Source organism: Electrona antarctica (assembly GCF_951216825.1).
Source record: "Electrona antarctica genome assembly, chromosome: 6".
Lineage (NCBI taxonomy): Eukaryota > Metazoa > Chordata > Actinopteri > Myctophiformes > Myctophidae > Electrona > Electrona antarctica.
The window spans coordinates 20,316,638-20,343,607 of NC_136811.1; the positions used below are offsets into that span (position 1 = coordinate 20,316,638).

General features: G+C 43.4%; 1 protein-coding gene across 1 annotated transcript in view; it reads left to right on the top strand.

The window, feature by feature from the left end:
* zfpm2a (zinc finger protein, FOG family member 2a) overlaps positions 1–26,970 on the top strand; it is a gene marked incomplete at its 5' end in the record, with an annotated part of 151,274 nt that overhangs the window by 27,172 nt on the left and 97,132 nt on the right. Inside the window, 2 exons of the mRNA XM_079503022.1 lie at positions 12,419–12,580; positions 22,893–22,994. Of these exons, the coding sequence (XP_079359148.1) occupies positions 12,419–12,580; positions 22,893–22,994 (264 nt within the window). The remainder of the gene's footprint in view (positions 1–12,418; positions 12,581–22,892; positions 22,995–26,970) is intronic.

Here is a 26,970-nt window from a genome sequence, read left to right on the forward strand (position 1 = left end):
AGTATTACATGAGTGTAAATGGAGATGGGGTGAAGCTGCTCTCGTACTGAATTCCAAGTTTAGCAATAGCGTCGAGCATACAGTGATATAGTTATAATTGCACTGACACGGATGTAAGAATAACTTGGCGCTAATAATCAATTTGAGCTATGAATAACAGTTTAGAAATATTAAATTATTATTATTAGACATTGATAATGATGGCTCTACTCTTTCTCGTGATTTAGATGCCTGCTATAACTGGCATCATTGGCCATCTGCGTTTGGACATTCCTGATAATAAGGGGCAGTGCCAGAATATCTTATGGGGTATGCAGTGAGTCGGGTAGTGGTTTGTTGTCATGATAATCCCCTCATTTGTAATGTCGGGATCAGCAGGTTACGGCTCTCCACTTGCCTGCCATGTCAAGGCTTGGGACTGGCGAGGTGGATTGTCATTTCTGAAGGAATATTTTGACAGCGGCTTCACTTTTCTCGTATGCTTCAGCTCAAAGGTCAGAGCTGTGCCACTTCCATTTACTGTGTGTGAACACTCAATCCCAGAGGAGTATAGCTCCCTACATCTTCCCCCTGACTCTCTCTCTCTCTCTCTCTCTCTCTCACACACACACACACACACACACACACACATACACACACACACACACACACACACACACACACACACACACACACACACACACACACACACACACACACACACACACACGTCACACACACATGCATTGTCTCACTTTCTCACACCATTTAAATCACTTGTTTTAAGATATATGCCTATAAGGCCATCCCCACACAGGTCTTTATAGTTGGTCTAAAGTGCCCAAATTGAAGGGTAATTGCAGCTTATAAACCTTTATAATAGAGTAAACGGTGGAAAGTCGACACAGTTCACCCCCATTCCCTGCGACACCTGAGTTCTCCCTCTTGTCATCCATCCAATTAGTTTATCGCCCAAACGCCACCTCTCCCTCAGTCATTCCTATTCCTACAGTAGTAGCGTCAAATCAGAGACACTGTTTGGATAGTTATAAAAAAAAAACATAGTGTGGTGGTGGCGCGATTGTTGCAATTGCACCGTGTCTCAGCGGTTTAACTGTCATCCATTTTACTGCGCGCATAGAGCCACTCCTCAGACACCGCGGATGGCTGTGTCACCCAAATAAGGCACTTGTCAGTAATACAAAAAGACATTGTCGCTGGTCCATTGTTACCTGGTGTGCCAGCTATCATATAGGAATGATGGAGTGACGGGGGTTCTGGAGCACTGAGCAGGTCCAGGGCCTCGGGGGTATTCTGGGTATAAATCTCCCTCACACAGTTCCCCTCCGGGCCAGGGGGAGAGCAACATCATTAGCCACAGCAGATGGAGGCACTTCAGTTCCGCTCTCTCTTCTACTGTCAGATGACTGTTGGAATCTTGTATAACACAATGGGAATGGATGTGAGCAAAACATGGCCCTCCACATTGAGTATGATGAAATCCACGTGAAATCTGCGTCTTCTCTCTGATCGTTTGCATCAGATGAATGTTGCGCGCTTTAAAAAACAAAACAAAAAAAACAAGGCTTTTGGTGTCTGGTTCATTGTTTGGCTGCAGTAATGAAGTGATGATGACAGTGGCTGAGGATAGATTTGAGCTAACATGTGACTGTGTGTGCGTGGGTGTTATTGTGCACTTGTACACATGCATCCATGTGAGCGTGCATGTCTGTACAGTTGGAGGCCATCGATATTGTCCTTTTCTTTTTGCTGAGGTTTGCGTGATCTGCGCAAAAGGACAGTTAACCCATTTTGGGCGGGAACCCCTTTTGGTGTTTTAAACATTATGTTATAATTTAGCTATTGAAAAATAGCAGATCTACAAGCTCATAGCGCGCCACCGAGTGGCGCGCTACGAGCTTGTAGGTCTGCTATTTTTGAAAAATCGTGAAAATATTTATTTCAGAAAACTGGAGGATTTAGGATTTTTTTAAATTTTGAGGTCAGGCCTAAATGGGTCAAATGACCCACGCATGCATGCGTGTTTGTGTTGATAGGGGCAACGGGGTAACATGTTTACCCAAAACAGGTAATCAATACAATCATATGTCAAGGAGGGGTATTTATCTCCAGTAGCCATTAGCCCCCATCTATGCAGCCATATTCCATGTTGTGTTGGGGGCCTGCTATCAAGGGAACCGGGAGTTGTGCCTCTCTCTGTCTCTGAAGCTCTGGAAGAATCCTAATCTTACAGCTAGAAGCTTCACATGGCCAGATCAAGAATTAGACGAGAGGCGAGAGGGGGTTGGGGGGTGGGGGCGGCAGTGGGGGAGCCCATCTCGGTCTCTGTTTTAACCCTTTCAGGCCTGACGTCGAAATTTAAAAAAAAAAGTTTTCTAAATCATGACAATTTTCGGAAAGATTTTAACGATTTTTCAAAAATAGCAGACCTACAAGTTCATAGCGCGCCACTCGGTGGCGCGCTATGAGCTTGTAGATCTGCTATTTTTCAATAGCTAAATTATAACATAATGTTTAAAACGCTAACGCTAACGTGACATGGATGCGTTCCAGGTCTCAATGGATTAAAGGACAGTGCTTTGAATGTCATTTGACAATTTCCTTTTAATTAGAACTAATTTACAGAAAGATGCCCACCAGCTAATCTTTACAGGATAATTAACTTCTATTTTCTTTACTTTTAATTAAAAAGTGGAAAAGATTTAGCTGATCCATAAAGAATTGTTCTTTTGAAATGTTCATCAGACTCCACACTTCTTTTGGCATTGGTAATATTTAGATCATATCAGCTGCCCGCAGTCTCAACTGAGTTATTGCAATAATTTTTTTCTGCTCCTTATCCGGGCTATTAAGAAGTGGAACTATCAATAGTAGAAATAGGAACCAGAGGCAAATTAGAATTGAATTAATGAAGAATTTATTGCAAAAAGGAACTCCCTCATCCTTTAATGCTGGAATGAAATTGACATCTTAGATATGCAATTCATAGAAATTCCTTGATGGAAGAAATGTTTTATCTATATTATTTAATACACTAATCATTTTCCTTTTTGTGATGGCTCTCCATTAAATTCTATGACATTATTTTCGCTTAACTTAAAGCTAATTGTTGCTGATGCAATTTTAGCCTTTTCATTGTGGCTGTTTCACTGGTGAATACTAGCTTACGTTAGTTTTAAATAAGTTTCATAAATGACAGATAAAAAGCATAAGAAGCGCTTCATTCCTACAAGGCACCAGATAGACCTTGGCGCCGTTGGTCCAACTGGAGTTGGTGGAGGGAAGTTGGACAGTAGCCGTTTTCCAGAACTCTTCTAGTCACAATTACCGCCCTCCCACAGACTTTACTTAGTGGAGATAAAGTGAGCCAATATGAGGTGAGTGTTCTGTAGACACAGCTACCACTCCTGTGCAGACGAGCCAATGGCTGAAGATGGATGCCCCCACTTAACCATGATAGCTCCCCAGAGGAGCCTCACTCAATGGCTTCATTAAAAGTGAACGTTCCTAGTGAAAAGCACGCTTATAAACCAGTAATTAAGCCCCCACATATTTTACCTGCTTTGTTTCAGCTGTCACAGGCAAGTGTAGAGGCACATGGTTAACTTTTATTTCCTTATAAGTAACGGAATGACACCGATAAATCATTTGGCCCGGCAGGGTGTGTACCAGCCCAGCAGTGACTTAGAAACATATACAGTAATACTTACAGTATGTTGACGTGAAACATTTCACCTCATTTTCTGTTCTACTGCTCCTACAAAACAAGCTCCACCCTGCAAGACACTACAGTATTATGTATGAGAGCATACCCCCTGGGTGCCGTTGCATATTATTTGGTGGCCTACCTTCTGCTTTAATATGGTCAGAACACTGTGTGTGTGCATGCGTGCGTGCGTGCGTGCGTGCGTGCGTGCGTGCGTGTGTCTAAGTGTGCGTGTTGAGATGAGAAGAGACAGTAATAATGCCTATAATTTATGCTCCGTCGTTGCATGACAGATCTATAAGCTCACAAATGGTGGCATTCGTGGCACACTGTGAGCTTATAGATCAACCATTTTTGGATGGTGTCACACGGTGGTACGGCGCAGTGTAAACTGGGCTTAGAGTGAAGCAGGGCCCAGCGAGCTCCACAGAGAAGCAGGCTGGCATGAGCAGAAGCCCTCGGGCATGCTCAGAGGTGCCTCCAGCATTTTAATGGCATAGTCAAATGCCAGCATGTTTTCATGCTCTTCCAATTCTAATCCATTGGATAAAGAAATAAGCGCGTCCGTGTTCTTCCTCCTCAACAGTCCTGACAGAAACACTGGGCTCGACAACACAGGGCCTAGCGCACTCTGTAAACATGCTGTGCTCCAACGTTGTCCCCGATTACATTGAGATACTCCACCACAGAAATATGCAGACCGTCTTTGTCTTTGACTTTTATTTCTCTTTTCTTTTTTGTCATGACAAAAAAATAAAAACAAAAACCTTTTGAAAAACATTATTCTGCCTCTGGTTAACACTCTGTCCAGTTGTCACGATGAATCATTTGATAGTGATATGGGGTTCTTATAGTCCCCCGGCAGCCAAAGGGTGTGTCTGTGTTTCTCTCCCTGAACCGTGAACATGCAGTACTGTAGTGTAAACTTAGAGCGCCATCTCAACGCATGATGTCATAACAATGCCTGACAACAGAGCCTCTGCCTTGTCATCTGTGGCACCACCACAGCTTCCCAGAAGAATGCATTTCTGACTCTCTCTGTGTGTGTGTGTGTGTGTGTGTGTGTGTGTGTGTGTGTGTGTGTGTGTGTGTGTGTGTGTGTGTGTGTGTGCGTGTGCGTGTGTGTGCGTGTGTGTGTGTGTGCGTGTGTGTGTGTGTGTGTGTGCGTGTGCGTGTGTGTGTGTGTGGTGTCTGGTGTGTGTGCATGCATGCACGCATGTACTTGTATTACTATACTTGTGAAGAAGCCAAATGTCCCCACTAGTAGACATTTCCATACTTTCCTGGTTCTCACAAGAGAATCAAACAAACAAGCCTTAGTTACAATTAGTAGGTTGGGGTTAGGGTTAGGCCTTTAGAGGTTGAGATCAGGGGCAGAGTCCGAAAACATCTGATCTACTCGCACTGTGGTGCGCTGTGAGCTTGTAGATCTGGCTTTTTATCAGTTTTCTGTGTGTGTGTGTGTGTGTGTGTGTGTGTGTGTGTGTGTGTGTGTGTGTGTGTGTGTGTGTGTGTGTGTGTGTGTGTGTGTGTGTGTGTGTGTGTGTGTGTGTGTGTGTGTGTGTGTGTGTGTGTGTGTGTGTGTGTGTGTGTGTGTGTTTGCGTGTGTGTGTGTGTCCATGTGCGCCCAAGTGATCATGTTTATTCAGCCTACGATAAACCCGCCCTCGCTCTTGTTCACCGCAATTTCCATATAGGAGCGCCGCTGCTGAGTTTTGAAGCAGTTTTGTTGACTGTTGATTGTAAGTGCCCGAATTTAGGAGCGCAGCCATTTCTAATCACCACAATTACATTGCTTAGCAACCGGAAAATCAAGTTAAACAATACCATTGCTTTTTCTTGGTCACACACAGCAGCTCTGAAGAACACACCCCGTGTCTACTGAAGCTGCTCTGTGCCCCTCCCAACACGCACGCACGCACGCACGCACGCACGCACGCACGCACGCACGCACGCACGCACGCACGCACGCACGCACGCACGCACGCACGCACGCACACACACACACACACACACACACACACACACACACACACACACACACACATGCTTGTATTACTATACTTGGCAACATTGTATTTTATTTCTTCACGTTTTGTGCTATTTTTAACCCTAATCCTAATAACTGAATCACACTGCGATGTGTTGTGAGCTTGTATATCTGCTACTTTCATTTCGGTGAGAGACACCGGCTCGTAACATAAACTATTAATCAGGCATAACTCCATACCCAACGCCCAACCTTAATTGTAAAATCTTTTAGACCTTTACACCATAAAACAATCATTTATTTTGTGAGGACCAGGAAAATAGCCTTCACAATATCTATCTATATACTATACTTGTGGGGGCGTTTGACCCTCACAAGTATAGTAGTACACAAGTACATACGCACGCACATGCACACGCACGCACACGCACACGCACACATACACATCATAATCTGTACAAGTTAAAACTTGAGAACAGGCTGTAGTGGCTTCTTTCTTTCTTTCTTTCTTTCTTTCTTTCTTTCTTTCTTTCTTTCTTTCTTTCTTATGGTTTGGGCGGTTACAACCCCCCCCCCCCCCCCCCCCCTTTCGTTTGAAATGATTAATTCCTTTGAGGGTTTCTGTGGCACATTAAGCTATTAAGAATTGCATAAATGGTATCTATTTTATTACAGTGATCAAGGATTAAATTAGAGGCTTGAGCCCTGTAACCTATACACCAGGCCTCCTCCAAGGCCGAGGGAGCCCTCAGCATCCCACAGGTCATTAGAGAGCAGCGCGGAAGATCTCCCCCCAAGTCTCTCCACAATATCCCTCCACTCTCTGTCTCCTCCTCCCTCTTTAGACGCCTCAACCCCGCTGTACCAGAGACCAGACACAACGGTTACTCTCATTTTCACACTTTGCAGCAGGAGACAGAGGTGTGTGTGTGGGTATCCGTGTCTTTTCTCCCGCTGCGTGGGTAAACGGCAGACTGAAGGTGTACGCCCTGAGTCTACCTGTTCACAGGGAACCAGTACTGTAGGGCTACGAAGCGTGCGAGCGGGCAGCCGCTTTGTAACTTGAGTCTATATGCGGTGGAAACCTCATACTGTATGTCCAAAACTGTTACTTTTCAGGATTCAGATAAAATAAAATAAAAAAAGTTTTGAGCTTATGGATCTGCTACTTTTGATGTTTTGTGTGACACTGTAGTGTGATCAACTATAGGGGCGTTAATTTACGAAAAAAACTAAAAAGTAAAAATATGGAGAATTGGAGATAAAAGGTTTCTGCCCATTGGCAACGATATATTTCAATATTTCCTCCCTGCATACGTTTGGAGAGTCCTGTGGCGTATGTGTGCATTAACCTGGAGGTGTGTGAAGGGCCCCGGGTATCAGCGATGGCACAAAGGAGCCAGTCACAGGGAGCACGGGACTTGGCAGGGGGTCGAGCTGCGCGGCCCTGCTGGATCTTTCGGGGCTGCCTTGCATTATGCATTATACACAGTCAAATCCTCAGTGCTCATTTAGCCAGTTGTAGTTCGGATATAGCGCGCAATATGCACCGCAAATGGGTCCATTTGGTTACATTTGTCCAACGCTCAGAGCTAAACGAGCACTCAGGATTTGACTTGTGTGGTCTCAGGTGCTCACGTTTTATCCCCAGGCCAGCAGCTTGGACACGTTTTCAATGGACCTTTTTGGACGGAAAAACTGTATAGGTGGGAGCGAAAAATGATTAGCATGCTTCTAGAGATCTGCTGCTTTGTTCTGTCAGATTCAATTACCTCACCTCTAATTAGGGAGCTGTAGAGAAGGCTGGGTTTGTGATCCGCACATCACACTGTGGAGTCGGCTGATAATGCGAGGTATCGCTATCGCAGCCCGACCACAAGCTCCCCACATTGCGGACGGTTGAAAAAGCATGCCATGAAATTAGCAGTCACTCACACCGTTCAGACTCTCTCACACAACACGCACGCATGCACCTACACACGCGTGGGCACACACACACACACACACACACACACATACACACGTACACAGCACACATGTACACACACTCATTGGGAAGTCTTTTTTTATGATAGTTTTGAGGAAAGCTGCACAGCGGGTGTGGGGGTTAAATTAACACTCTGGATTTTACTGCATGGTGTGTGTGTGTGTGTGTGTGTGTGTGTGTGTGTGTGTGTGTGTGTGTGTGTGTGGGTGTGGGGGGGGGGGGGGGGGGGGCATCACTGCCATGTGTCCATCCGTTCGTGGTTTTAGTTCAATGAGGCACATTTTTTTAAAACGAAAACCGATTTACCGGGAGTGAGGGAGTGAGTGAGTGAGTGACTGAGTGCGCAACATTACTTTTTCATGACGGATATGCTCATTCCAGCACCTCGGCCCATAGTCCGCTCTGCCCTGCTTCCCTTTCCTCCGTGACTCATTAATCCTCTGTCCATCATATGGTCCCGGAGTATCAACCCCGTTTTATAGACTCAGCGGGGGCATTACCATATCCCTCTCGGAGGCTCCACTCCGCATGGCCGATCCCTATCAGACAGAGGCCACGCCATGAACAAAAGAGCCACTGTGATCAAGCCTGCATTCAGGCTACCCAATGTCTCTATTAGCATTGGCTGCTCCTGGCTGCATGACTATTTGAACAGGGCTGAGATTTCCTCCTCTTGTCAGCAGAGGAAGACCGAGATGAATGCGGATGATAGAGTCCAGGATGGACGGCGTGAATGGCAGGGTTGTGGGGGGTGGAATGGGGGGATAACTGGACACTGACACTGACTGAGGAGGGGTTCAGAGGGGGCTGCAGGGCTAGTGGTGGTCGGAAGCAGGGCACAGTTTCCTGGAGCAGTGTCTTTTTAAATGACAATGGATTGAGATTGAGAGGAAATCCAGCTCAGGGTTATCTGTCTAAAGCCTTGTTTAGTGTAGCAGGTATCGCTGAATTAACCACATTTACCCTGGTGTCGCTATTCGGGGACATTATAGCCGAAGACTTTCAGTAAATCTCCCCCCACGATTTCATAAATCTGTCGAAAACAGCACATCTACAAGCTCACAATGTTGCATTGCGACGTGTTGTGATCAGCTGTTCTCACACTATTTTATCATACAGTGAAATATATAGAGCTTAGGGGGTTAATAATGTTTGTGTAGGACAGCCAACATGAAGCAGCAGCTCTTAGATCGTACAGACAGAGACAACTGTCTCATAAGAATGAAAGAGACCATGTCCTACTGCGTGGCTGTCCCAGTGACTATATCTGCTGCTGCTGGTTAGTTGGTTATACACAAAATCATCTCCCCAAGCGAGACATCTTATCCTTTTAAAATGTCTTTGTTTCACAGACTTTTGTGCGTGTTGTAATAATGAGTCACAAGCTTTGTGGAGGCGGTGGGTGTTGTTTTCTGTTGGAAAGTGAAATGCAAACGCTCTCTCTCGGCGGTGTCATTGGCCATCTGAACTCTAGAGGAGGCTTGATAAGAGGGCAAAGCAGCAGGCATTCCTCTGGCCCATTCGTCAGCAGCGCCTATAGCATTGCACCAACAAGCGTGGGTCACACAGTGAATGTGACAGGATTTTAAACAGTACACAACTAAATATAGCTGGAACGCCACTATCAGAAAATGAGTTAGGAGTGCAGTGCTAGTCGTTTAGAAAGTCATTATTCTTATCATTGCTGTCTCTGAAATAATTTCAGGTCTCTCCATGCAATGAATACTGTATAATAATAACCTAAACATGTGAGAATGCAGACAAACTTTAGTAATCTACGCAGAGTCCACGAGGAGTAGCCGTCGGGCCCTCTAATGTGTGCGATGGTGTTTGCCACATTCAGTAAGACCCGGGGTATCTCCTATTCCCTATCAGTTCAAAAATGGTCAATTTTAGTTAGTATCTGCTCGAGTAAGGCTACCGAGATGGCCTCATTTTGAGTCCATTAAACCCCTGGCTCTATCTCATCTTATCTGCCTAATCTTTGTGTCTTATTGACCATGAAGTTTATCTGTAATCTCCCTTTACTCTTCTTATTATCACGTAGGTCTTATTTTCCGTGGTGCGGCGGCGGTGGTGCTCTATTTGCCAGCAACAGGGAAGAATCGTTGTACACACAGTTCTTATTCAGCTGTGTAATGGAATGTGTACAGTCTGTAAAGAAATGTATCCCCCCCCACCCACCCCCCCCTTTCTTTCGCACCGTCCTCAATTGCCTTGGCAGACACATTTAATTCCAGTCATGCAATCTCCCCCTTGATATGCCGATATTTATCTCTCAATATCATCTCGAGCGATGGTGGACTCATTGAGTCACTTCACGCCTCACTTCGCTCCTCAGCGAATCAGCAGTTCAGGCTATCAGATTAGATCATAAAAACTGTATCCTAATTCAAAGCACCACTCCTGCCTCCACAGTGTCTATTAGAGATCTGTGCGCTAATTCTTTTCATGTCCGGGGCTCCTGCAGATGTAGACTTCTACAAAGGAGTAATTTATAAGGCTAATGAAAAGAACGAGCAGTTTGTGGAGATCAGGGGAGGGGGGGGGGGGGGGGGGGGCTTTTATGAGGTGCCGTACGGGGAAGAAAGGGGAACAGGAGAATCACGCCAAGCCCCCACTTTCTGAACTGAAATTATTGCTTTATTAAAGCCAAGGGTCTCGCTCCCGTTACAATAGAACAAACATGTTGAAAGGTGTCGGGCGGATACATGCTCAGCCTCTAGACTACATACTCCCAACAGCTCCAGGACGATGTGCGGAGGGAGGCTGCAACCTAGCTCATGTGTGACAGGGGGGGAATGGATAGAGTATTCACATCTCGGGGCAGCAGGGACAACAAAGGTGCTTTATAATGATCCCCCGCCCTCGCAATTTAAACACACAGCAGTCACAGCTAGAGAAAGCTAATATTTGTTTGTTTGTCGAATGCGAAAACGCAGGCTTCTGCCCAACTGCCACAAGTGTTATTATTTCAGATGTGAAGTAACTGCACTGTATAGCTACTTGAAAAGCTCCATCATTCCTCTAGTGTGGTAATTCATGGGGTGACGACGGTGGAGATATGTTGGGGAGGGACGGAGAGGTGTGCACACGGCGCATTATGTTAATAACATTCAAATGCCTGGGTGAGATGGTGCTTTTTATTTTATTTATTTTCATTCAGAACTAATACAATTCAGGTAGCCGTACAGTAATTCCATCAGCGCCCTTGATTGAAGCAAAATGGTAATATGCAAATACCAAAAAGAGATGTACAGCTACAAGCAAAAACTCGGAAATCATTTAGATTTAAAGAAATAATATTGCACAGAGGGGGGAAAATTAATCACACGGAAAAGTGTCTCCTTTAAGATTGCACTGGTGTATTACCCGGAGGCATGGAATGTAAATGGAAAATCAACATTGTACCCTCTGATAAGGCTAACAAATTAATAAAAGTATTTTCTTTTCCTCCTCCCATGCTGATGCTCGTATGAAAAGTCTGGAAAAGGAAGTTTTTTTCTTTCTTTCCTGCTTTTTTCTTTTTTTCCTTGGTCTCTGAGGTTTTGTCTTGCAGGTAGTGGGATTAACATCAACACTCACCTTGGCTGCATGTCAGCTTGTTTTGCTTTATTCAGTCTCAACAGGGCTTTTTTTCACTTGCTAGTGGGGAGAATCTTTGGGAATTCCTTAGCTATAATACCATGCTTTATTCACACAGCCATATCCTTGCTTGTATTGAACTGAGCACCAGAATATATCGTCATTCAGAAACCTTGGCTTGTACCCCTCCATATTTCAACTTGTTCAAGTGGTTAAGATGTCTGTCTGTGGGTTTTTATGAATATGTAACCAATGCAAAGGTGTTGACAAGAGCTTGTGACAAAATAATAACATTGGATCCATTGGGGACACAGGTTCATTTTTCCATTTCCTGAAAAGTGACAAGCGATTTGAGTGTGATGCGAAAGTGCAGTCTAGCCAACACCAACTCAGGACTCCTGAATCCCTGCACTCCACACGCTCCTATCTAACACCAGGGTCTTGAGCATAGAAAACGTTACAGTGTTGCTATGAAAAGTAACAGTTTTGGACATACAGTACAGTACAAGGTCTCCTCCCAGCAGTGACGGTATCATACCATCCTTCACTGACACAGTCATATCCTTGGCTCTACTGAACACCATGCAGGTGCAGAATGCAGAGCATAGACAGCATAGGGCGGCTGTGGCTCAGGAGGTAGAGCAGGTCGTCCAATGATCCATGGGTCGGCGGTTCGAATCCCGGCTCCTCCTGTCTACATGTCGAAGTGTCCTTGGGCAAGACACTGACCCCTACATTGCCTCCAATGAGTCGGTCGGTGTGAGCTTGCCACCATTGGTGTGTGAATGTGGGAAGTGAGGACGCTGGCGTCGACTGTTCGCCGCTTCACCTCCCAATGTATGAATGAATGAACGCTTGGGAGTAACGTAAGCGCTTTGAGTAGGCACGTAGTGCATAGAAAAGCGTTCATTATTATTATTATTATTGTACAGTGAACTGTTACTGTATCTGCATTTGTAACGAGGGAAACAAAAAGGATGTGATGAAACTATTCAACATCCCCTCCTGTGTGTGTGTGTGTGTGTGTGTCTGTGTGTGTGTGTGTGTGTGTGTGTGTGTGTGTGTGTGTGTGTGTGTGTGTGTGTGTGTGTGTGTGTGTGTGTGTGTGTGTGTGTGTGTGTGTGTGTGCGTGCGCGTGCATTCCCTGCAGGTCCTCTGGCCGAGGCTGGCCTGGAGGAAGACGAGGAGGAGTGCGTCTCGGAGGAGAATGAGCTCATGACCAAAGAGGAGTTCTCCGCGGAGGAGAACTTCTCTGCAGAGTTTGAGTCAGAGAACATGGCCTGTGAAGACATGGAGTACTTCTGCAGCAAAGGTTAGGACCAAGATGTTCTTTCTTTAAGTTTGTTATCACTTGGGCATTGTTTTTGTTTTGTTCTTGTTTTTTAACCAAAACTACACTATAAACATTTCGTAGTACTGTATACCATCGGGCAGAAACCTTCTATCTCCATGTTTCACCTTTTTATGATCTACAAGCCCAGAACAAGTGGGGCGCATTGTGGGCTTGTAGATCAGCTATTTTGGAAATTTGTTAACATTGTAAAAGTGAAAGAACAATTCAATGGATCCATTAGAACATTCCCTGAGAACTAACTAACCTTTTGGACATAGAAGGTTTCCATCCGACGGTGACGATATATTTACATGTATCATTATTCATTATACACCACATACATTGATTATACCTAATATGAGACAAAAGGTTACACACCACGTACTGTGTGATGATTGACAAGCATCAAAAAATAAGTTGAAATCAAATGAGACCTAATGAGATTCATAAACGTATTTAAACCATATGCGAAACAAACTATCTGGCACAATGGGTGTCCAGATCAGAAGTTCTGTCACATCGCCGCCTAGACTTAAAGCCATATACAGTATATATATATAGATATTTGATCCCCCACAATCCTGCCAAGATGAGTGGTTTGATCTGAGAGAAAGATGGCACCCGCAACATTGGCTCTTCCACTGTGATAGGCCCTGTGAAGGTGTGCTACAGTGCAGCGATGCCACTGGAGAGCGTAGCCGGTCCCTTTGTAGCCCAACTACATTTCTCTGAACCCTCAGCAGCACCTGCTATTGCTCGGAGGTCCAGGACTAGAAAGGGCCTGGCGTTGCCGAAGCCGCCCAAGTCGTCTTTGAACTCCAATTCAATTAGATTGCTTCTTTGTATGTTTGTTTCATTTTGGTCACACCTCGCCATCACAGGAGCTAATTTGTGGTCTGCTCCAGGTTATAGTACGAAGATGACAGAGCTGTCACACACACACACACACACACACACACACACACACACACACACACACACACACACACACACACACACACACACACACACACACACACACACACACACACACACACACACACACACACACACACACACACACTCCTTCCCAACTCCATTCTACCCCCCAGACACAAGGCTTCACTACCCCAGGTGTCCCCACTCTCACTGGCTCACGAATGCCATAAATTTGACTTTTTAATGAAGAAGAAACCCTTTGAATGTCTGTCTCTGTCTTTCTTCTTCTGTTTGAATTTTTACACTTTTAAACTGATTTGCCTTGTGGGATTACATTTTTGAAGACGTCTTCAGAACAAAATAAATCTTTCATGTTTCAGGTGTGCTTTGCCCTGGTAATCGTATCAATAATGCGTTCCTTTTGTTCTCAAGAAATGTTAAAAGCAGCAATTGTTTGAAAATTGCAATTACCAACAAGCCCTCCTTTCTCTTTACCCTTTGTTCCCCTCATCATATATTGCAATAAACTTAAAATTACACTCAATGATTTCACCATGACCCAGTAGTTAGTTACAAGAGCGTGCAGTACATATTTGAGGGTACAGCACAGAAAATCACAACTTCTCAAATCTTCAAAGAACCTTGTTAAAGCCAGTTCATCCTTATTGTCTTGGGTAAGACCGTAGGAGAGACTGTGACTTGTATCGCATTTCTCAATAAAGTCACGCTAAATAGCAATCCAAAGTGCCAAATATACTCCTTTTCCAGGACACCAGTAATCTCTCCCTTGTCATATACATGCCTTACTAGTCAGATTCTTTTTATTTTTATTACTTTTGTTATCTAAGCTTAGCTAAGTCTCCCATTTCCTCCTAAGTCCTTAGTAAATGATGTACTGTCCAAGTTTCTTTCTTTCCCCGTGGCAAGTTGTGCACAAGCATCAGGTGTAGCCATTTCCCCCATGATCCGCTCCTCAATTAGATCTCTTTCAAACTAATTTAAACCTATGTCTGAGTGGCTTAATTTTTTTTGCCCCACTTACGTGATACTGCCATGAATTAAACAGGACGCAATCCTGGCCGCATTAAACGGTTTAACCCATTCAGGCCTGACCTCAAAATTAAAAAAAAAATCTTCTAAATCCTCCATTTTTCTGAAATAAATATTTTCACGATTTTTCAAAAATAGCAGACAGATCTACAAGCTCATAGCGCGCCACCAAGTGGCGCGCTACGAGCTTGTAGATCTGCTATTTTTCAATAGCTAAATTATAAATGTTTTTTTTGTGGCTTTCGACTTTATTTTATATTTTTTTATGAAGGGACAGACAGTAGGCTGACAGGAAATGGGGAGAGAGATGGGGGGAAGACATGCAGTAAAGGCCGTCGGGATCGGGAGTTGAACCCGCGGCACACTGCCAGACTGGATTACCAGCCAAGGTGCCTGGACCATTGAGCCATGGCCCAGGCCAATAGCTAAATTATAACATAATGTTTAAAACACCAAAAGGGGTTCCCGCCCAAAATGGGTTAAGTGTGTTATTCCTCGACTATAGGAAGCAAAAGAGAGCCCCCTTGATTAACTAAACCCTCTCAAATGTGATGGTGTGCTGTAATTAGCCCTGTGTGGACGTGAACGTTGGTTTTAAAGCAGCCACTCATCCCATGGCCTTTATCTTCTGCTAGCTTCCCCGAGAATAAGGTCTCTCGTGTAAGGTTCCTCCACAGAGCAGTGACTCTCTGGTCTTAGCTTAGCCTTGTATCTGTGTAGTCACTCTCTGAAATGGGCTTGTCAGGGGGACCTAAAACCTCCATTAACCCATTTTGGGCGGGAACCCCTTTTGGTGTTTTAAATAATTTAGCTATTGAAAAATAGCAGATCTACAAGCTCATAGCGCGCCACCGAGTGGCGCGCTACGAGCTTGTAGGTCTGCTATTTTTGAAAAATCGTGAAAATATTTATTTCAGAAAACTGGCGGATTTAGAAGAATTATTTTAAATAAAGAGAAAGGAGGGCTTGTTGGTAATTGCAATTTTCAAACAATTGTGCGCTTTTAACATTTCTTGAGAACAAAAGGAACGCATTATTGATACGATTACCAGGGCAAAGCACACCTGAAACATGAAAGATTTATTTTGTTCTGAAGACGTCTTCAAAAATGTAATCCCACAAGGCAAATCAGTTTAAAAGTGTAAAAATTCAAACAGATTTTGAGGTCAGGCCTAAATGGGTTAAAAGTTTCAGCCTATAATAGGTATTAAAAAGCTGTAGGAACACAAAGAGGAGTACCAATTTTCATTAACATATGAAGCACTTATTAACTCTGATCAGAGTGCGGTGAAGTAGCAAAGCTGCTTAAAGGCGCAAAGGTCAAGAAGTTGAATGCCACCAAAGACTCAACCGTTTGCCTTACCCTCGCAGAAATGGGGCTCCTTTAGATAAGTGGATGGAGCACCTTGAAACCCCATCGTGGCCTGTGGCTTGAGAATCTGCGGCGTGTTGGGTTGGTGATGATTCTATGGGTTGGTGGTGATGATGCCATTTGAGCTGTTGGTGTTTCCCTGCTGCATCCATCACTACACCGGCTGTGGTTATAGAAATAACACTGGTAAAACTTCAAATTGACAGTCAGCATGTCGTTCCCTAGCCTTATGCACATTCCTCTACAATGCTCTGCTGTATCCATCTGTGCTATAACTAACTGTGTGTGTTTGTGCACTGGATCAGCTATCTTTTTTTTTACCAGTACCTTGTCATCTTCCATGACATTCCGAGAAGCCTCTGGCAACTGACCATAATCAGCAGTTTTCTACAATAACGCGAGAGCCAAATTGCTGCCGCATGAATGTGGTCAATAACACCAGGCATCGCTGCTGTCAGCCTGTCAGGCAGAAACTTTGTGTCTCTGTGTTTCAATTTTTATGGTGCCGCACAAAAGTAAATAGAAAATAGCCAATCCACAAGCTCACAATGCCTCGCATCGCTTGTAGATTTTTTTTTTTTACAATAATTATAAGAAATTATTTTGGACATACAAGGTTTACACCCGACAGCGACGACATAAGGGCAGCAGTGGCCGCTATTTGGGAAACAGAAGGTTCTTGGTTTGATCCCCGACTGGCCGGCTCTTCCCAGAATTGTGTCCTTGAGCAGACCAGGTTCTTTACGTGGTCGCCGTCAGTTTGCGAATGTAATGCACATTATAAAGCGCTTTGGATACCGGCACTGTAGAAATGCAGACAATTTTGATACAGCATAGGTGTGAAATGAAGTAGCCTGGTACAATAGGAGTGAACCCAAGGGAGAGAAGTCCATACATACTGTACATGAAATTAGAGGGGGGCCTACCTATTGAAAAAGAGAAAAAAGAAACACATGTTAAGAAATAACCTTGGCTTTCCCTTGCGATTAAAAAGAATCCCTCCTCAAACAAGTTCCTCTGTACGGTTAATTCCACATTTTATGGAGGCCTGCTTGTGAAGCCCACCCACATGAACACGCTGACTCCACAGTCAAGATTTATATACTATTGACACAGCTAGCTCCATAATTGTAAGAGAGATACCATTTTTATTTACTGAATGGCATCTTTTTACTGAAATTGTGAAATTTCACCTTGCTGGTTCCCGTCCTTTATTGTAAGGAGAAACATACGAGGGGGTTGCCTGTGAAGTTCAGCAGAGGGTGTTGTCACAAGCGGCTCCCTTTGTGTCTTCAAAATAGTCTTTGATGACAAACGACTGCCCGAGCTGGCCCTGACTATAAATTTCCATGGGATGCGTCTCATATGACAGATGTAAAATACCTTTTGTGAAATACTGTTACTGTGGAAACTGTGCTTATAATGATCATGGTTACAGTGATCAACCGTCTATATGGAGCAAAAAGCTTGGGACAGAAACATTCCTATCTAAACGCTGCTTATATAATTTGCTTATAGCCTAGTAATCTGCTTACAGTGTTCATTTGGGGTCTTTTCATGCATGACAACATATGGGGGGATAAAATGTAAAACTGCAGTAATTATGTTGTTTTTGTTTAGTTTTTTTTTCCCTCTTTTCTCCAGTGATACTTTGCCTCGCAGTAACCCGTCTGTTATGGCTACCCGAGGCTGGTGCTGTGCATGTGCACATTAGAATGATGACGGGAGAAACAAAGTCATCTTCTCTCGGTGAAAAACATAGTCTTCCTCGAAGCTTATGACAAACTGCCAAGATGAGCCGTGGAGATGCAGCGGGGAAACGTTGGTGATCCCCAGGCTACCTTGTGTATAGTCTAATCAAACAAGGAGGAACAGTCATGGCTAGTGATGAAAACAAATGCAAGCGGGGAAACACACCTGTGGTCGAAGCCGCCCCTCTTCTAGTGGATTGACTACAGCTACTGTATATAGCCTGATTATAATATGAACTACAGTAAACCATATTTTCGATACAGTACTGGGTGATAGTGTATTTGAGTTATACACAGTACAGTCATTTAGTTTGTAAAGTCATTTGAAAGGAGTTTGAAACAGTTATACTGTATTTTGACAGCCGATACAATTCAATAAATAGCAAAGCTGTCTGTTTATTTACTTTATATCCGTATATTAAATGAATGTACAATTGGCACAATTATATTTCAAACAGAATGTGGAATAATCATCTGCTTATAAGGTTATAAGGTTTCCACATTATATGATTTGGTCAGCGTATACCGTACCACACATGTTTCTGATTCATTAATATTTACAGTACTGTATCACAATACATTTAACACGATTACATATGAATATTTGCATTCACATGGTACAATCCCCTCCATGTCACTAAAATGTCAAAATTATTATGCAGACAGAGACATTTTACTGCATTACAGATGAAGGGCACCTGTATATTTTGTAGTGTACAACAAAATAATAAGCCAACCTTGACCTCTTTGGATGCTCAGGGAGTAATCTCACTCACAGTAGTAGTAATAAACAGAAAGTGGCAGAATTAATTAGGCCACATTTTTTGTGTAACACAGAAGTAATCAGAATCTCCAGCAACAGAAAAGGAAGATCTCCTTGGCTCTTTTGCCATGGCTGCCAGCCGCCCAGAATGGTAAATGTGGAATTTTAATGCACAGTTGATGCTGGAGAATATGGGGAAATGCTAATTTGTGGTGCGATAAGATGAATCGAGTCATCCCTTTAGCCCCATTTGACTCAGTGGAGGAAATTAATCATTAATGTTTGTTAAGTATGACAATCTAACTGGGCCAGATCTACATGCTCAGAGACTGAGGCAGAGTGAGATAAAGAGCCCGGCTGCAGACAGGGAGGAAAACTGCCAGATTCTGTAATGATGGGAATTTATTGGCATTTAAAGAGACAGTGGCAAGGCATTTCACTAATAGCCTCCCCCCATTGGAGTACTCTGCCTGCCACAAATTGCATACAATTCAACTCTATTTTTCAGATAGTAGAGTCGTCTTACAGCTATGCTTGACTTTGGCAAAAAAGGTTGCTTCTCGCAATTGACTGTATCTGTCGCAGTGTAATCTCTATCAACAACCGAATATGTTATATATCAACTGACTGGCAGTATACTACTGGAAGTGACATTGGAAGGAATTCCCTGTATTTATTACATTATAGAAATCATTACCATAGGTCCACTTTTGGGGTGACAATATGTCGATGAGTTTAGAAACATGTCAGCAGGTTAGACGCATCTCCGAAACATAGCACTAGCCAAGAATTCAGTAATAATGAGTCACCACATTCACTATTTAAATGGACAATACAGTACTGTACGTGACTGTAAAATCCATCCTTTTCTTCCATGGGCTCTATATTTGCAGAAGCCGCGACCTGTCTCTAGGCTCAATGGTCAGGATTAGAGTGTTTTGAGCTCCTTAAAGTCTCATGCAAGAGATTGACATTTTCAAGGGCTTCCTTGGTAGAGACAATGGTAAAAGGGAGAGGAAAAGCCAATATGACTTTGTTACTACCTTGCTGGAGGAGTTGTTTGTGTAAATCGCCTATAAGCTTATTGACCTGAATGTGTGGTGCGCCGCATGTGACTGTGATTTGGCTCGGGAGCTGTCCTTTGATAGAGCAGTGATAGGGCTGATTTTAACAGCTCACTGGCTCCTCTTGCATGCCCGCCAACCCTGCACCCAGCAGGTCCCTGTGCTCCCCAACCCTCGCCATCCCTTCTGTTCTACAGCCCTCTCGCACTCACCCTTAAGTGTCTCCATTTGATTGCACAGAGAGGAGAACGCAAGCCAGATGTAAATTATGATCGAGGCGATAATGCAGAGGATGATCATTGACAATCTGTCTCCGTTGATAAGACTGCAGTGTTCCTATTCAGATGATGAAACAAGGCTGCGAAGCTATTGCTCATAGTAGACCTCTCTGGACGAATTGAAAAACCTCTGTAAATCTATTTCTATAGCAGAAAGGTCAAATACCTTCACATTCTGGAGCCATAAAAATGGGTCACTATATTGCTACGTATTGGCAGTTGTTCCTTTTATCATGCTGTACAGTACAAGTGGGTGAGTGCTGGTACAGCACTTATTCCTTCCCCATGCTTTTTCCTAGTGACATTCGTGCAGGAAACTTCATCAAAGCCCTGTGACATTGTTCCCTGTGAGGTTTCCTGGGTGATTGTGTTTAAAATGCATTGCAAACTGTGTTAGATAGAAGGCAGAAAATCCTTAATCACTCCTTAATTAAGGAATCATCTTGTAGCTTCATTTCCCGGGCTGTAATTAAACACTTCCAATACGTTTCGTTACAGGGCTTAACATGTTCGCCTGAGATCAAGGTAGTGCCTTTAATGTTATCTCCCCGGCTTTTTTTAACTCCGCTCCATTGGAAGGAACTGTTGATATACGCCTTTGTTATCCTCATCATAATACGAGCCTAGTATGCTAAAGAGGTTCTCCAAGCCCAACAATAAATAGTGGGGGAATTGAGTTGAGTGGGCTCACTGATAATATACTGGGTGAGGGGAGAAGGGGGGAAATCACCAGTCCAAGTAGACACTTGCATAAGCAAACTGGGTCATAATGACCTCATGTACTGTAAGTAGGACATTTCTGCAGACTTCCCTTCAGTATCATTTTTTTTCTTCCTTTTTCTTCTACTTCTTTTCAGTGTGAGGCAGGAAGCTGCTATCCTTTTGGCAATGCTTGCTACCTTCTTTGAAGTGAGCCATGTGTGTAAAAAAAAAATCGAAACAGTCGTGTCTGTGTGCGTACGTACGTACGTGCATGTGTGTGTGTGTGTGTGTGTGTGTGTGTGTGTGTGCTTGATCTTGAGATTAACTCAGAATGGACGCGCCCACAGAGGGAGTGCTATGTGTCCTGTGGCAGTTGTCACAGGAAGTGCTCTAAAATGCTTTAGGGAGCCATTGTACAAAAGAAATCAGATATGGTTGCCGTAAACAACTGTTTACTTCTGTCTCATAATGTGATGATATCTAATGATCTTAAACATGCATCGACTGAGCCAAACTGTGTCATCACGATACCATCTTCATCATTGTAATAATAACATTAACATCACAGACATTCTCATCTCATCCGTTATACAATGAAGTGTAATAATCCATTGTAATAATCCAGGCCTGCCCATGGCCGTACACTGTTGGGTGTAAAACATCAAAGGGATAGCGTAGATATGGTGAGCCAGGATAAAGTGAGAGAAATGTCCCCTCCACAAACCACCAGACTTGCCCCAAGCAGGTTAGTTCTTATGTGGCCAAGTTTTGGGAGGCAGTGTGTGCAACCGCTGTGTCAGCCACATTGGATTTATTTAGAACACCACACTAGGGGCTGCTACTTAGCACTGATTTATGTGCCTCTAAACTTTGAATATAAACTGGACTTGGGCATGCAAAAATAGAGGATCCCCCTCCCCCCCACCGAAGGAAAGGTCCATCTAGGAACACTGTGTCGAGTGCTCCCATCAGTGTTATGGGCTGGTCACTGGAAGGTGGAGCCTGTTTAACAAGGACTTTAAGCACTTGCTTCCCAAGGAGAGATACCCAAATATCCCAACGCATGGCCTCTGTGAGCCCCGAGACTGTAAATCAGCCCAACATCCTATAACACACAGTCTGTCTCCTTCCACAATAGATCAAACAGTAATAAATAGCCACCTCTCTCCCACACATTGCTTTCCTTCCTGTTCCATGGGCCTTCCTCCTGTTCCTGCATGCACTCATGGGAACTCCTTTTACATAAAACGTGAGCAGCAGCTGGACCTGCAAGTCACACACACTCGAGAGACAGACAGATGAACATGCATACAGTAATCACATACATCACGTATGCAAGCTTGTGCATGCACACAGGCACACACGCGCGCACGTGGACACACATGCACGCACGCACACACACACACGCACACACACACACACACAGACCTTCGTATTAACAGACATTACGATTTTTGGACGGATTTTTATGAATGCCATTTTAATTGTTGCCATTTTTAACTCCCAAAACCAAAAATGGACAATCTACAATATTTTCGATTCATAACTAAGTATAAATCAGGCATTACTCCATCCTAACTCCTAAACCTAACCTCTAAATGCCTTATCGTAACCGTAACCCCAACCTGAACGCACGCACGCACGCACACACACACGCACGCACGCACGCACGCACGCACGCACGCACGCAAGCATGCACACACACACGCACGCACGCAGATGCAGATGCAGACATGGATGGCCCAGATACACACAACTCGGACATACGCACTCACACATGCAAAACATGGATGCCTCTGGGGTGCTTGGCAATTGCATACATTACCGCTGATTGTGACATTTAACAATGAGTATTACATGGGTGGCATGACCGGAGTGTCTTGGCTTTGCATCCTGACTTCCTTCCACAAGGACAATGTCCCAAAGTCTATTGCAAAACTCGTTGTTTGGAAATATATCGCAGTCCATAATATACAGTGTTAATACAGACATTAACTACAGTCTACATGAACCCTAGTGTCCCTTTTCCAGAGAGAACATTCAGCGAAAATAGCAGATCCACAAGCTCACAAGACGCATTGTGATCTTGTAGACAGGCTGTTTTAAGAGATAGATGCAAAAAATGAAGGGGATCAAGTATAAATCCCTGTGGGACCCCAGGCAACAAAGTATAGGGTTTAAGTGGTTGAACATGGATTGAATGGGTAAATGTACCATTCAGCCTTTCTCATTTTTGATGAATTGAACATGGTGGACCCTGTTGTAAACAAGTGTAATGCTTAATTGGGTCGTCCACTCACAGTTAACAGCCTTTGTATTGAGTTTGTGCTTGAAATGTACTGTAATTCTGCAAACTGTTAATACAATTTTCAATCAATCAAAAATTCTTACAGGAGAGGAGGATGGCAATCGAGAAGCAGGGGATTCGGAGATGGACGGACAGAACGAGAAGTCCAGACACCCAACGATCGGGCCAGAAGACTGGGACGGACCAAGTAAGCCACCCAATCACATCACTTCACTTCTTTAGAAAGCATTGACCATTACCGAGATGAGATAACTGCACAACTGCATGATAACACCGTATAAGCTACGAAATAGATAGAATCATGTGCGCAATTCATTTTAGAAATGTGCATCGCACCATAAAATATTCCACCTTGATGAAAAGCTTTGATTTCCGAAAGAGGAATGGGGGGAGCGTAATAATAGCACGACCTCTAATGTTTCTAAAGTTAGAATACATCTTCTGCATTCTACTGCTGTGGAGGGGAAATGGTTTGGCTGGTTGTGATGTGATCAGCTAAATGGTATACATTTACCATTCAGTGTACAGTACATTAGGTTACCATGATTGAATGGGCTAGCTAGATTAAGCCATTTTGGGCGGGAACCCCTTTTGGTGTTAGCATTATGTTATGCTTTAGCTATTGAAAAATAGCAGATCTACAAGCTCATAGCGCGCCACCGAGTGGCGCGCTATGAGCTTGTAGGTCTGCTATTTTTGAAAAATCGTGAAAATGTGGCACAAATCTTTGAATATGTATTCTTTCAGAGTTTCCAACTCAAATCTTTGCTTCTGGGGAGGTCCCTGGAACAACATATTTTCAGATGGGGGTCGGCGGCCTATTACATATAATCTTTGGGGTCCTTGACATGAAATATTGAGAACCACTGATATAGAAACATGAGGTTTTTCAGAAAAAAATTACATTTTAAAAAGTCATTTAAAAAAAAAAAAAGTCAGGTCAAAATGGGTTAAGTTGCTTTGCTTTTAATCTTGCTGTACTGTACTTGGAAATAGACTAGCTTCCCAAAGAAACCTCATAGTAATCACTAGAAATTGGAGCTTTTCTTTGTTGAAAATGTCCTGTTACAGTACCAGGCATATTGTCCTTGGTTTCTTCGAGTGTTTAGACTTTCCATTATCTTGTTTTGCCCCTCTTTATTTAAAGTCACTTCATCACTGTGATGGATAATAACATACTAGTTACGCAGCAATTACTGTTCAAGCAATACGCCTACGCCCACACTGCTGAACACACAAAACACAGTTCCATTTAATGCGCAATATGACCTCGAGAATTTATTGCAGGTACACGCGTTTATATATTTTCCAAAAGCGAGAGAAAAAGTGGATTTTGGCAAGTTGTGCTAGCTAGCCAGAAGCCCCCTGGGGTGTGTATTTTATACTGACAGTGAATCAGTGTTATCACACCTATCAGATAATGCATTTATCATTAAATTTCACATTTGCATTTAAATCTGGGGAAGGAAATGAGCATTGCTGGCTAAAGATAAGAGCGAAGGGACGACAGTAATAAAGCATCACTGTGATCAGTCAGGAGACAGGGCTGAGGGGGTCAGCTCAGAAGTGTGGGGGCCGTGACAAAAAAAGAAGGCATCACATGCGGAAAAAGGCCCTTTTGGGCAAGAAAATGCTGAGCTTAAAAATAGTGCTTTGAAAGGCGGGATGGATGTACTATGACTGGATCTATGACTGACTGTAATTATGCTTCCTGCCTCTCCGCGGCCGTCAGAATGGGAATTAGCGGCTCAGAACACACTGCTGGACAAGCAGAGAAGAGGGGGGGGGGGGGGGGGGGGGGGGAGTGAGAGAGAGATAGAGACCAGTGAGAGAGAGAAATGGAGAGACAAAATCAGAGACAGACAAAGACTCTTAAGCCTGACTTATACTTTCTTGCGCGATGGTGTCGCTCGGCGACAGTAACAGATTTTTATGTGCTGCATCGCCAGGCGCCAGCCTGAGAATCCGTTATTCTTCGGCAAGCGACACCGTCGTGCAGCAAAGTACAAATCAGGCATTACGGGATTAAAGTAGTGGATTTGTCTCATCGTTCAGTGGGGTTGGTTCCAACAGCTGCAGCCGAGGACCTGATCGCGGGGACATGGGAGCCATTTAATGATACAGCAAGCCACAGACAAGCCAGTATCTGGTGGTCAGCCCTGCGGACCAGTGCCTCTGCGTTATCACGCGATATCCAGTTTGGAGACAGCAACGCTGCTTTATAACCTCTACTGTAATACATACTAAAACATGTCATTTAGCACACACCTCTGTCCGATAAAACTCAAAGGGAACACATTTTCATATATGTATGGTCCCCTGGGGGAACAGAACTCAAATACTCATGTGGGCAGATAGTCTTCCAGTCTGTTTAGCCATACTATCTGCTTAGCCACTATCAATTATCTTCTTAGCAATTATTCTATTGATTACGTTTTACATTGATTGAATAATCGAGAAGCATTTTTAAAAACAAAGGGGATTCAATGAGGATTAAGTAAGTATAAATGTGTGGATTAAACACCAAAAATAGCTAAAATAGCAGATCTACAAATGATTTTATTTTATTTCCTTGAAGCTATACTTGCCTTTAATATGCCCAAAATACGGAATGAATATTAATCCATTATTTCATGAAATGGTTGATTATCTATTATATTTTTTATATTAGATTAAATCGATTAGTTTGATTAACTGTCGCACTGTTGCAAACATCATAGCAGTTATGAACTACATTCTACCTAACACCTCCATGATGCATACCAAACCAATTAGCAAAGTTACAGTGAGGCATTTGTACTCTTCCTTTGTTTTCTCAATGGGCAGCACAAAATGGGCAGAAATTAATCTCGGAGCATAATAATAATGCCATTCACTCTCACATCATGGCTGCCAAGAAAGGTCATTTCCCTTTTTAATTTTTCTCATTGTGTGGGAAAAGTCAGATGGGCATGTTATATAATTTGAATAAAGAGTGGAATCAGACAATCAGATAGGGTACATTTGAAATGACATGACTTCCTGTTCAAAGCGATTAAAAGCAAATTTATTTAGTTTGAGACTGTCTACCCTTTAATCTCTTTGTAAATGTTCAGATAGTGGCCACATTCAAAAAGTTCTTTGTCACTGCCTTGGCTTAAGTTTAAGCAGGTGCGATTACGATCACCAACAGATAATTTTTAATCACTCTGTGTGTGCATCTGAATAGGATGTTAATGTAATGGCTATATTGCATAAAAGGGGAGTGAAGATTTTTTAATGAGGTGGGCTAACTCAGAACATGCCCACCTGCTTTGGTGATTCCATTGAAGCACCTTCATACTAGTTCCCTTTTTTGCAGAGTAACAACAAAAGGTTTCACGATATACATCCTGCAATTGAAGTTTTTTTTATTTTTTCCTTTTCTGGTATTTCATCCCCCACTTTAGCAGCTCATCAAGTCAAGTGGCGTCTGAGGTTGGTCCCTGCTCTCTGTCTGTCTTCCTGTCTGTGACAGCCAAGAGCCGCGTGACTTGCTATTAACACAACGTCCGCCATTGCCATTAATCTATTAAAGGCAATGTTACGCTTAACGCCATTGCCGTAGCTCTACGGCAATTGGGCTTTTATAGTGCTTTTGATTGTATATATATAATGCTACTCACGTTAGCGTCGGGTTGCTAGCTGGTGCTGTCAATAACACAGGATCGTGCGATCATTATCATCGTGCCCATAAACACCCATTCTATCTGTTTCTTTCAATCGCCTGTATCTCCTATTCCTCCCAGATAGCATTTCTGGTCAAAACAAGGTTTATTCCACAGCCCAGAGCAGACTCTGTGATGCCTTCCATTAGACTCCATTAGACCGGACGGTAAACAAGGAAGAGATCTTGCATCGTCACACACCCTAGCATAAGTTCATCACTTCCTGTCTGGAAATTTGGGCTCTTCAAAATAAGAGCTGAACAGGAAAAAATGCTGGCGTGAATTGTCACAATTTATCAATAAATGCTGGCGGATTAAGAGTTAATTTGACAGCTCATTCTTTCTCTGTTGTTCGGCGTAGAGTGTTATTTTAACTCTGAGCGTTTATGAAACAGAACACACCTGCACACCTATCTGAGTTTAATGCAAGCTTTCGGTCGTGTGACCTTCTTCAGTGGTCACAATGTGACCTTCTTC